This window comes from Thermobia domestica, chromosome 13 (assembly GCF_964235325.1).
Source record: "Thermobia domestica chromosome 13, izTheDome1.hap1.1, whole genome shotgun sequence".
In the NCBI taxonomy this organism is placed as follows: Eukaryota; Metazoa; Arthropoda; class Insecta; order Zygentoma; family Lepismatidae; genus Thermobia; species Thermobia domestica.
In genome coordinates, this window is record NC_137466.1 from 31593134 (window position 1) to 31606703 (window position 13570).

Genomic DNA, 13570 nt, shown 5'->3' on the forward strand with positions numbered 1-13570 from the left:
TTACCCTCAATCTACTTTAGGAAATTTTTAGAGCATACAATGCCTAGAAGACTAATCGTTAGGCAATTCTCGTTAGTGTGACATTCTACTATTTTCCACTTGAAGATGGATTTGGGTAGACCATCTTCACAAGGAAATTAAAGTTGAATTCAGTTCAATGTGCCTTCTCATCACTTGAATAGTCTCTGCACATTACGTACTTTGTATATCCTTGTAATATTCAATCACAGTTGAGATAGCATAAAATTTTGGGGTCCGAGTACGTTTTGACTGCACTGTGTATTATTAGATTTTACCATATAATTTTCGGTTTAGGTATTAAATCCGTTTGTTCCTTGTGAAAATTAACTCAGGAGCTTCAGAATAACCAGGAAAAATTATATTTTGGAGAATAGTTTTTTATTTATATATTATTTCATCGCAAACTTTTGTATATGGGCACCTCAATTGGATGATTATTGAAATTATACATTTTTATTTCAATGTAAACCATAGATCAGTAATCGGGTAGAATTTTCTGAATTTGTCCACCAATCCAATATTTGGTAGAATAATTTAGACCCGCTTCGACCCTCTGGAATGCCCATATTCTGCTAAAATCCGGTTTGATCCAGTTTTTACCATTTTTTATTCGCTTTATATTTATGTTGCGCAAAATTCCTTTATTGTCATTGGGAACTATATCCCACCGTAATATTCTGGCGCGCCTTTATCTTGTTCTTTGTTGTGCAAGATTCATAGCAGACTGCATCAATATCTGGTCCGTCGAAAATTGGATTTTCTACTGGAAAAAGCTATAGCATTCAGGAAATAACGTATTAAACAACAAATAAACCGTTTGGAAGCTGAATTAAGTCCTGAACTTTTGAAAATCCTGCAGTGAAATTAGTTAGAAAATATGAAATATGGAATTCAATTCAGCAGACGTCATGTTTGTGAACACAGATAGTCATGGAGAGGATTCGTAGTGAAGAGTATTGATTTTTCCGGTTTGTGATCTCTCGAAACTAAGTTTTGAAGATTAATGCTTCTCTTAAGAATTTCCTTCGCTCCCAAAATTTTTGTTAGGTTGCTATAACCTGTCCATATATAATTTTGTGTATAGTATACGATTTGATGTTAGTTAAGTTCAATATTAAAATGTCAGAATAAACTTCTCTAGGGACTCCTATTTACCATTAAATTGACAGCTTCCAACACATCATGCGTTGAATCATTTCGTAAAGGTTTCTTTTCCTTCAGGAAAGAAATCTTTCCTCCTTTACTAGTTCTGATATGTCCCTCTGGGACTATAAATAATAGTCTGATAATTGCAACAAATGGGTTAATTTGAGTGCATAGGCCATCTGGTCCGGACTATTTCCCTTCCCTCCTTTATGGCATCAGAGCTGGTTGAAAATGTGGTAATGTCAGTGATTTGTTGGGTCTAGACATGTAGTAGCTAATGTAAAGCTATAGGGGATTTTGTATCGTTATTTCAAAATATACAACTTGTAGTTAGCTTCTAACTGAGTACTAAGCATGTTTCCTCAGTACAAAGTTTATTGTCACCTTGTAGTGCCATCTAACGTCAAATAAACAACCGCTCATTGTTAGTGTCTTGTTACCATAAATATTTAAGACGACAGTTAATCTTAAAAACACCTCTTTTTCTTGATTACTAAGAAATATCTGGTAGCTACGGTCAATGTGAGTATTCCAAGTAATAAAATACATTACTAATTAACTATATCGAAAAGTATGAAACATTATATAGTTCAATAATTAGCAAAAGTAAACTTTGCTTTCGTGCTTAAACACAAGCTAGTACACATGACACTATTCCATCGTCAGTTCATAATTTCAAAATATTCCTTTTCTTCACCTTCAATGATTAATCTCATTATTGTTGTCAGAATACAAGCACATTTATCAGAGTATACAGTAAGTAATATTGAATTCCACTTTCGTACATACGACCTTTAAGCTATGAAGTGTAAATATAGTGTGGCTTGTATTGAAAGAATTGAGTCTTGGTTCACGCGAGTTCTCATGTATCGCGATAATTTCTTTAGTGGCATGTAGGTTTTGAGAGTATAGAATGTGATTGCTTTGAACAGTCTTGGGTATAATTAAAGAATAGGATGTCTAAAAATGAATTTATGTTATAAAATGAGTAATTTATATTTATATATATTCATATTACTCATTTTATAACATAAATTCATTTATATATATATAATATAGTGAGTGTGATTAAATGATGGGACTTTTTTAAATATATGAGTCCAGTATATTCTTTGCAAAGTGCTAAGGTATTGATTATTTATATATTATGATGAATGTTCGAGCAGTGACCCCTACATTAGAATTTCGTATAAGGTAGTGTGTCGTGTGAAAATGACCGACTATGTTTTCACTTCGTGGCTTGACATTCAACCGTAATCGTGTGTACTAACTACTTATCTGGTCTGACGATGTGAGTGGTGTTTATGTAGTAAATGGTTCTGGGTGATTTAAAAGTAACTACAGAACAGTATAGCCATTTCCATAATTAGTGCAGTTTAAGTATATGCGTCCAGCCTTATACTCACAATAGTACTTGGTTACTTTGAGACTTTTTTCTTTCTCTAACGTTATTCTACTAAGCCGAGTTCATCACTGTTCGTAGAGGTTACTGGATGAGTATTTCTGAATGAGTATTTTAGTATTTCTGACTGTAAGTCTGTGGAAAGATTTCCAATAGGGCTACATCTTGGAGATGCTTCGTCGTTTAGTTTATTACAGGCGCTGATTTAAATTCGACGTGTATATACTATAAAATAATTAGTTACTGTGCGATGCCATTGCCGGTGATATCGAAGACATTCCTCGTTTTCAGTTTGTTTGTATTCATGGAAATGTTGGCGTGATTTTTGTACTTAAGACAGATATTGAGGAGGCAGTTTAGGTTTAGAAGGATAACGTTTCTCCACGGGGATGGTTTGTTGAGCACTGGTATGCAAGATGTCTATGATATGGTTGACTGTGTAACACTTCATTTTCAGAAGTTGGTGGATGAAGGGTTGAGACCTGGTTGTGTATGAACTGCCGGAATTGAGGCCAGTCGGCTTTATCATAACGGGGAATAATATGAGGTTGTAACTGCTTTATAGAGGAACGAGCCTTGTTAATGGACAGTTTGGTCAGACAATGATCACTCTCGATCGTGTCGATAACCTGCAACTCAGTCATTTACAAGCGATAAAGAAGTGATTACTACATCTGGAGTTGTTTGACTGTCTGGTCGAGTGGAACCAGGAAGGTTGTGAAAATAAAATTGTAGGGTGGTTGCTATAAATTCCGTAAATATTTCTCTTTACCTTGCACTTCGCTATGAATGTTTATGTTGGCCATAATAATTATGTTTTTAAAATTACGGGCTATGTAATCGAAAAAAGAAAATGATATTCGATGCCCAGGGTGGATATATATAGTGGCTACATTTACTTGAGAGATGGATAATATATAGAGAAGAAGAGATGTTCAGGTAGCTGTGCAAATGTAGGAGGATTGTATTGCCGATAAGAAATTTTTGGAGAAAATCCAATCAATACTACTCCTTGAGCGCGTGCACGTGCATCATTGTAATCATATCGTTGAAGTTGAACCCTGAAAGTCGCGCAGAATTTTTTGGTTTTAAAGCTGTTTCATTGAGAGCTACAATATCAACTCTTTCTTCTAGCAGGAGTGGCTCTAGAAGTACTTTGTGTTGATGAAATGATCGGATGTTAAAGCCATTATGTATACTGCCATGTTGACTTTAGACTGCTTTTTCTAGAGATGCGATGTGGAAGTGGGCAAAATTACCTGAATATGTAGCTGTAAAGTTTAAGTTGAACAAAGGTTTTGCTGTTGAAATGGCAATACAAAGAATGTGTTCACGTTGGAATGGAAAAACCTTTTTTAGTACTATAGTGATGTAACGAAGAAGATCTTCGACACAAAGAGGCTAAGCGAGAGACTGAGTAGGTGGTGTGGATTTGTCGAAGCTTTGTATTGGTACTGTGAGTTGTGGACGTTCAGGTTGTGCTTGTGGTTTACCCTTACAGCGATAACTGTAGGTTGGATGATTTTCGTTACACTCAGAGCAAGTTGGCGGTTGGTGCAGACTTTTACAAGATTTTGTTTCATGAGGTCCACTACAGTACCCAGATTTAGATGCATTTGGACATTGGTGTGTAAAGTGAGAATTATAGATTTGACATTTCTCACACCGGATTGGAAGAGGCCATAAGATTCAATACGATGGAGTTTCTTATAGATAAGAGCTCCATGGGTTAACAGATAGTGTAAGGAAGTTTTATTTTGCGATAGAACGCGAACCATGTAAGTGATTTCATTGCTATTTTAATACGAATGCACCTGCTAACGTCGATTCCCTCTTGTTTGAGTTCTTCAAGAACCTCTTCGTTGCTTATTTTGGGTATCACTTCTCTGATAACAAAAGAAAACATAGGTGGTTTTCGAGGAGGTGGTGGTTGTTTTGTTTTCCTATCGGCTTGTTTTGTTAGTTTCACTGTTTTACCAAAGATCTCATAAGATGCTTTGTTTCGGAATGTTGTACCGAAATTCGGGTTCTTAGAGCGAATGATAAATCCATTTGGAGTTTTAACGATATTTTCTATGCTAGCTTGTGGTAGATAATTGATGATTTGCAGAAACACCATCTTAGGATGAGTGTATGTTGTATCTAAATTGGTCAGTAGAAACGTATAGATTGGTTCCTTGGTGGTGTAGAAATTGGAAGATGAAGCGCTAGCAGTGTCCATGGCATAGTCTAGGTTGGCTGTTAGAACAGGAGAGCGAGATCTATCGCAAGGTCGTTTACTGGAGTGAGTAGAGTCACCATGATCAGTACGATATCTGGGTCTAGTTTCTCATGAACTGTTTGACTACCCCATGAAAGGTATCCAGTACGACCGAAGCGAGATATTTTCTCGGTCTACTGTAGAAGATCCAGGAGCCGGTGACCCCACGTACGGGAGTAAGTTCTTGTGCATTGGTCCAAGGACTAGTACAATCTATCCGTGTGAATTGACTAGAATGAGAAATGAAGTGAAAATAATGATGACGAATGATAATGATGATATTCCAGAAATACAAACGACCCTCCGAAAGTGTTAACTTTCTACAATTCATTAAATAATGTATGTCTGTGATGCTCACAAGTGCGTATGCTACACCTGATCCTCACCAACAGATTAACAGTTATAAGAGAGGCTGGGTTCTGCTCAAGGGTAAAGATTAACACCAAAGACATCGCCTTCTAAGCATATCAGAAGTAAATCGTAATTGTCAGTGAGAATTTTACTTATGGAGTTTATTATTTGCAATGAGCAAAGCTTTACGCAGTATATTTGACCTTATACCCAAGTAACAAGTAACGTAACACGATCTGCTGTAATCGGTCACGAAAATAGTTTCGTAAGCCTACGAACTGTCTGACAGCTGCCACCTGTTAGTCTTATATCCTAGCTCAGCGGACGTTACCGAGTTCTCAGAATCATTCAGCGGTCATTCAATGAAAAGTCTGGATAACACCGCCTGGCGAAAAAACAACAACTACCATCTAACATAACGACGATGGCAGCCGCTTCACTTCCGCTTAGACGGATTTCCGCTTCGGACCGTCATTTTTCCTTCGCGGGCTATTCGCTAAACTGCGAAAGCAGACCGATTATAGTTGGCGGCACTTTACACATGGGGAGGTCTATGGCCATATCAACATTGATCAATATCGGATGAGTTTAATCGAACGCGTTTTAATGCATTTTCTTGATTTTACTAACTTTAAATTCAAATTTTATAGACAATAATTTGGGAACCAAATTCCCTTTATATCTTAATATTAACAATGTAGGTTGAATATGTTCAAGTATATAATAACTGTACTAATTTTAGACAGGAACAGATTATTTCCGCTGGTAGTATGTGTTATACATTATCCTTTCGTTAAGTGCAAATCTAACTTTGATTACCAATAACTCGAGAATCAAAGACCTACACACTACAGTATTACATATGGTTACTAAGATTCTCAAGTTCTACTACCATACCAAGTTTGGTCAAATTCGAATGAGGTCCATCTTTAGAATTCAATGAAATTTCTTGATTTTACTGGATCCAAACTAACTTCAATGGTCAATAACTGGAAACCAAAGGTTTGTACACCATAATGTTTCATATTGGCCCTACTATGCATATCAAGATCGTCAAGATCTACGATCATAGCAACTTTGGTCAAGATCATTTGAGTATAACTAACTGCATCTTAGTGAAATTTCTTGATGCCATTAATTTGAAACCAAAATTTTAAGTACAATAATTCTGGAACCGAGAGAACGCGCATCGTAATGTGTAACGTACATACTAAATACATCGACGTCCACAACCATTCTAATTTTGGTCGTGATTGAATGTTTCTCGTCAATAGTATGTGTTACATTATATCCTTCCATTATATCCAAGCACAAATTTGTTGGCTAATAACTCGGCAACCAAAGTACTGCATACTATAACATTACATATGGTTACGAACCTTGTCCAAGTCTATCGTCATCTCAATTTTGGTCATGATCGAACGATTTTCAACGATTGCTTGAGATATATACAATCCTTGTTTGATTTCTAAAAAGAAAAATCAGTATTTTAAAAGAAAAACCAAATGAAAATCAAAAATAAAACAAAGAATATAAAACAAACATTTTTCAAATTTAAAAAAAAATTGTTGAAAGGCGGAAAAGTAAAAGTTATCAAAAAAACAAACATCAAAAACCGGAAAATTATTCGAGAAATGAAAAATAAAAGGAAAACGAAAAGTTTTTCGAAAAAATTAAAATTCTTTGAAATAAGAAAGATTATTTTTTTTCAGAAACGGAATTTTTTTGGAAAAAACGAGAAATATAATAATTAAAGGAAGATTTTTCGAAAATAAAAGAAACATCCCTCATTAATCGCAATCATCAGAGTGTATCTTCTGCTTTCAGATGTTTGCTTCTTTTGTTTCGTTTTTAGTTATTTATTTAATCTATTGATGATTCCACTAATAAAGTGACTATATCAGGTTCTTTTCGATCCTCCATTATGCAAAAACAAATCCGTTTTGTCTGACTACTCCGCAATCATACAAAAAAGAGAAAAGGAAAGAAAGAAGCGAAAGATTATTTGCTGTATCCAAAGCCTTGTGGTTTTGATATGTCAATATCATGACAAAAGCTCTGTTTAACTGAGGCATAAAATATGTTTCACATCATACTCAACGCCAATAATTCCTTCTAGTACATCGGGTGTAATTTTCTCTGTTCCTTCTCGCTGCAAGTTGGTTGGTTATGTGTATCTAAAAAATTTTATTTTATTCATGATACTCCTTAGATACCTAGGTAAATCATTCCATTAAGAAAATACCATAAAATGTTTTTACATTATAAAACAATATAATCGTGGCCTTTATATTTTTAAGGATTCGTGAACAAATTTATTTCTCATATGCCTTCTCTATTGTCATATGATGTATATCATCCTTAAGATGATAAAGTGAGTCCATTGAGCACATCTAGTAGTTTACTATAAGCAGTATAGATGCCACCGTACATATATGATCCCTTTCTTTACTATCATCGAAGAATAAACATGCAGCCCTGCCAATGGACACCACATCACAAAAAAAAAGGCTTACCATTTTAAGGGTTAAGCCAATCATAGATGTTCACCGAACTCGTACTCTCTGTGAAAATTTTAGGACTATAACACTGGTAACAAGTTTTGTAAAGGAAAGAAATGCTTATAAACATAAAATATTCAAAGCCTCAAAAGAAGAAAACAATAAAGTGCTTAAAAGTAGAAAAATAATTCAATACTATTGTCTATAAAAACATTTGAAGTCTATATCAAGCCAAACAAATTAATATCTAATATAAAACAAGTTTAGATGCTAATCTATGAGGCATTAATTAGTTAGCTTGGCACAGACTAAATTTTTGTACTTAATAATACTGAACTAATATTTTTCACTTTTAAGCGCTTTATTATTTTCCGATTTTTAGCACGTTTTCAGTTTTTACTTCACTATTTTCTAAGTTGTAATTTTTTGCACGCGTTAGCATTTGTATGAAGCAATTTTGTTGCAATTCCATCCAATAATACCAATAAATATTGTACTCATTTTAAAATCAGTATTGAAACGTTTATTTACTTTCAATTCCGAATATCTACCTACCTTTTACTCCTGATATCTCATATTTCATAAAGAATGGAATGAACTGTCCGGAAACTGGAATTTACATAGCTACACAATCCCATATGGAACAGTTCAGACTTAGGATAGGGCACAAGAGATGTAATTGGCTTATTAATCAGTGAAAGGTTTATAGAAAAAGGGAAAGAAGTGTATGTTGAATTTACTGATCTAGAAAAGGCTTCTGACAGCATGAACTGGGAATTGTTGATGGGAGTTGTAAAGAATATTGAGTTGAGATGGGAAGACCGAAGACTCATGAGATACTTACATATGAACCAAGTAGTAGGTGTTAGAATAGGGAAGGTAACAGGGGCGGCTCCAGGATATTTATACCCTAAGCGAAAACATGTCTGCGCCCCCATAATCTCCTTCCGCAAACCAAAACCGAAGTGAAGCCTTATCGCCCCTAACATTTTAACCACATCACATTATTACCATTTGTTTAAACATTAAATAAAATAAAACTTACTCCCAATGCCTCGTACCGTGATATTAATAAGTAATCTATAAGCTAATTATTAAAAAAAAAATTTCATTGCTGTGGCATTTGGGATGAAATTTTACTAGTGTAATATATTAACAGGAAATTTAAGTTTTATTGTAATGTAAACCATGTCGATGTCCATAGTAAATATAAAACAAAAGATTGTAATTCTTTCTAAAAAAAGAATCTTCATAGAAAACATAATTAGTGACTACAGTGTGTCCAAAATTTAATTTTTGCCTATTTAAGCAAATCAAAAGTTAATAGGTATACTATAAACAGTTTCGTGTTTTGAATTTGTGTAATCATTCTGTCAAAAACTGAGCAGCTTAAAAAGTGTCCACGTCAGTTGTTATCTGATAATGTAAATTTGGTTGTCTGTGAAAGAAGGACTTTTGAATAATTGACAGTCTAGGGCGGGAAAGGTGGAAGAGATGGGTATTTGATGCTACACAGGTAGGAATGTCAAGGGATAATTCTTGAAGTAGGGCTTCAGATCTTAAGTTTCCATTTACTATCTTATGTAGAAACTTTAGATCAGTGAAATTTCTGCGAGCATCCAGAGTCTGGATATTCAGATAATACAGGAGATCATCTTTAGTCATAGAATGAACAGCGGGACACACGGAAATTACTATGGCCAGGTAGATGTTCCCACTCTTCATACAGGTGAGCAGTAATCGATCTTGAGTGATTCCACCTTTCATTAACTTCTTCTTCCTAAATGTGTATTTGATGCTAGCGCCCACGTACGTTTTGGTTAATGTTGATAGACCTTACGTTGAAAAAAGAAAATGCCTGCCATTCCGCCCTTACATGTTTCCACCCCAGGCAGCCGCCTAGGTTGTCTATATGGACGAGCTGGCCCTGGAAGGAAATGACAGAGGAAAATGCAATTGAAAAAGGAGTTCGACAGCAATGTTAATTCTTGCTAACGTTATTTAAGAAGAAAGAGAGTGAAAACGAGTCTACTGAGTGAAGATGGTGTTTCCGTAGCAAGTAGAATGATTAGAAGTACACGGCTTGCAGATGATATGGCACTTGTTGTGGAATTTGGAAAGTAAATCAATAAAATGTTAGTAAGCTTGAGGAAGAACTGAGAAGAACATGGGATGAAAATAAATGTTAGAAAGACAAAAGCTATAATTGTTGAAACGAAGTGATCGGTGTCAAATATAGAATAGATAGTCAGTTTTCAATACCTCGGTAGTATTATTAGTAATAATATGAAGTGCAAATGCGAAATAAAAGCAAGAATAGGAATGACGAAAGAACGGAGAAAGAAAAGTATTTTGTGAGCAGTTGAATGAAGAGTTGAGAAAAAGACTCATAAAATGCTTTGAATGGAGTATTGTACTGTATGGGGCGGAACCATGGATATTACGGGAAAATGATGAAAAATGATAGAAAGCTTCCAAAATGTGAATGCGGAGAATTAGCTTGATCCAGCGGGAAACGAATGAGAGGGTGTTAGAAATGGTGGGGGAGAAGGGAATAAATATAGATATAATTGAGAGGCGGAAGAGAAACTGGTTGAGACATTATATAAGAAGGAACTGTAGCATGAGGGACGTACTAGAGACTATAGTGGTAGGAAAGAATGAAAGGTAGTGAAGGAGGCTAAAATTGATTAACAATATTAAAACACAAAAATCGTATGTGAAAACTAAGAACTAAAAGGTAAACTGAACAGCGTGCAGCATAGAAGCTTCTCAGTTGCGAAAAGTGCCCTGCCAATGATGGCAGAATATCTAGATGATGATGATGGTGATGATGATGACATAAGTCAAGGAGCGAGAGTGTTAAATCATGATGAATGAGAGAAACCCCATACTTACAATTTGCATTGTGATGTTAGAATGAAACTCCTAACGTCATAATACTGCATCTGATGTCTTTACAGGCTGTTGAGTACTAATGAGAGAAGGTTGTAAAACTGGCGTTTTATCAAGTTAGAATATTTATATTGGCTTCATAATGAAAATACAAGGCTCTTTTCTCTGATAAAATTGTAACTGGAACTCATGGAACTGGTCAATTGATGTAATTTCTAGTCTCATAGTCGACCAACAACAGGTATCTCAAAGAAACTAGCCAGTCTTTCAGTGGGAAGTAGCACATTCTAATTTAGTGACTATTCATCTTTTAGGGTTAGTTACCGAGTAGTTTAAGCTCCCATAAGTTTTGATTTACTTTGAATTTTAAGTCTCCAGCACAGATGCTATATGACACTGGATCTACTATTTAAAGTAACGACCAAATCTTCTAGTTAGGTCACCACGGAAACTATGAGTACAGATAGTTCTTGCGTTACTCTCTCAACCATGATGAGATACTAAGTGCATGAGAGTTAATCCTTAATGATTTCCTTCACCTATAAAAGTATTTAATGATAGCACGATTAGATGAAGCATATCTCAGTTTCAAATACTGCCGTTAAAAAAAATTGCTGTCATTTTTTTCTTTTACACAGTACTCTGGACACGATATTACTATTAAACTGTGGAATCTAATATATATAAAACCTATGATTAATAAACACGATGAATAATTTATTTGCAGGCGATACATGTATGCATGAATATAGCTTGTCCTTCAAAATAATTACCTCCCATGGTTATTCGCTTCTGACAACGTACGTAGAAGTCTCACATCCTTTGGGCGAAAGCAGCCTGTCTGATGTGATTGGGTTCATCGTTCACATTGTTTGGATGTCTACACTGTCTGTAAACCGTTGCTCTTTTAAATGTTTTTTCCAAGTGAAGGAAAAGGAAATAAACGCCAGGAGTAAATCCGGTGAATAGAGGGGTCCAACATCTTGCCTTAAAAGTTGGCGCGTTTTCTTTAAGTTTTCGTCGATACACATCGTCACGGGCCTACCTGCCCTTTGCACTTCTCTTATGCTGCCCCGATCGTCATGGAAACGCTTGTACCACTCGTACATACATTTTTTTTCAGTAATCCACACACCTATGCAACTTATCATAACATTCCCATCACATTTTGGTAACTTTCGAGCAGAATTTTACGTTCGTACGTTGCTCCATTTCAATCGTAACAGGGTCGCTACACTACATCTCACTTCGACAACGCGTACACGCAAATCCATACATCTGAACAAGAACATAGTTTCGCGACCAATAGCAGACGTACCTCTGATTTCAGTGGTCTGACCGTCAACCAGCAGTACCACTTACATTGCACCCAGAAATTCATTTGCAGTATTCATTCGTAACAGGTTTACTATGGTAACTGCTTAGTTTAGCTAAATAAGTAAAAGTCAAGGTAAATGTTTAGTTGAGCAAATCAATGCTGATCAAACCTTCGTTCACTGTGAAGGTGACAACTAAAGTTTAGAGTCTTGGATAGGCCAAGAATTAAATAGGTGAAATAAAGAGCATTGTGAAAGAGAAAAGAAGTTCTGAACTATGAATGTTTTCAATCTGACCTTCTTACCTATTTCTATGAAATGTGTATATATAAACCTGTTTCTGTACAATAATCTAAGGATGGTATGGGGTCGTCAACATATTACGTAACGAGGCAAAGGGGAAGGGGGTTTGTCCTTGCGTTACGAAGTGTGACAAGTGGGCAGGAGGGGATTACGTCTTCGTTACCTAACGCAATTTTTGGCTGTAATTTTTATTGTTATTCTCAGGTTTATATGGAATCTTTAAACAGATAATAGTATTCAGTTCTTTTCTTTTTTATAAACATGTAAATAAATATTTCTGTTGTTTTGTGAAATTGCGAAGATATATCCTATTAAATTGAATCATGCAGAAGGGATTCGAAGACGCGACTAGACACCAGCATGACTGGTGACGAACCCTGCGTGTATTACAATACAACAAAACTCCGTTTTGTGGCTATCTCAGCATTATATTTACGGCACACGATATTCTGGAGTTAGTTGTTAGGATCGTAACATCGCTTGAAAATGCTCTGGCGTTTGCACTCGTATCGCTATTTCTGAGATTATTATTTAATACTTTTGATTTCAATCATTAGCCACTCAATTTTTCTAAAGATTTCGCATGTGAAACCTAAGAAACGTTTTCGTAAAATAATATTTTCCGCGACGGAACGATCCACAATTTGATTAAAAACCTAATTCACGTTATATTTATCTCATACTGGATCTTTTGATTTTCAAGTTTAAATATTTCTGAAAAATCGAGTATATTCGAATTCTGGAACTGATTTAGGACAAGAAGAATTTGGAAAGGGGTAAACTGAAGTCCAAAGTCAAAGAAAATGCTCGAAAGGTTGTTCACAATCGATATGTCTCTGCTTCTTCACGTGTACAACTACTTCGAAGCTGTACTCGATGAGGAAGAGAACTTCTTTGCATCGTCGACACGGGCGAACTTCTAACGAAAAAAAAAAAAAAGATTGATGTCATCGACACTGGCGAAGCATCATGGGTACCCGAGAGAAGGTACATGTCAGTTCTTTAGATCCTGTTTCACCTTCATTTTCCGGCTGTATTTCTTCCCTTGCCACTCATTGGTGTCCTAAAACGATGGCTGCGATGTTCTTGGGAAAACGACAGTATGCAATTTTGAAGAATTAAAACTGGTTAATTAAACAACCTTATGGGGTTAAAATATTATTACGGTACTACAATTTTCTAATACTTAGATTTGTTGGCGAAAAACACTATAAATATATTCTGAATATGCGTATTTTGTAATAAAAAGTTCTACTATTAAAAATAACCCCCAAAATAAGCACAATAGGCGAAAAATCAAAAAGTGTTACGTAATAAAGGGAGAGGGGTTCGGCCTTGTGTTACGAATAGTATGACAAGGGAGAGGGGATAAAAA

General features: G+C 35.4%; 1 protein-coding gene across 2 annotated transcripts in view; it reads left to right on the forward strand.

Moving 5' to 3' along the window:
* Positions 1-13570, forward strand: part of LOC145668078 (uncharacterized) — a 213471-nt gene that overhangs the window by 25004 nt on the left and 174897 nt on the right. The window contains exon 1 of one of the 2 annotated variants that reach the window (XM_081735586.1): positions 1610-1689. The exons of the other annotated variant lie outside the window; for it this stretch is intronic. Coding sequence (XP_081591712.1) covers positions 1688-1689 — 2 coding nt within the window. The 5' untranslated portion in view covers positions 1610-1687. Of the gene's footprint in view, positions 1-1609; positions 1690-13570 lie in introns of those variants that run through there. 2 annotated transcript variants of the gene reach the window in all.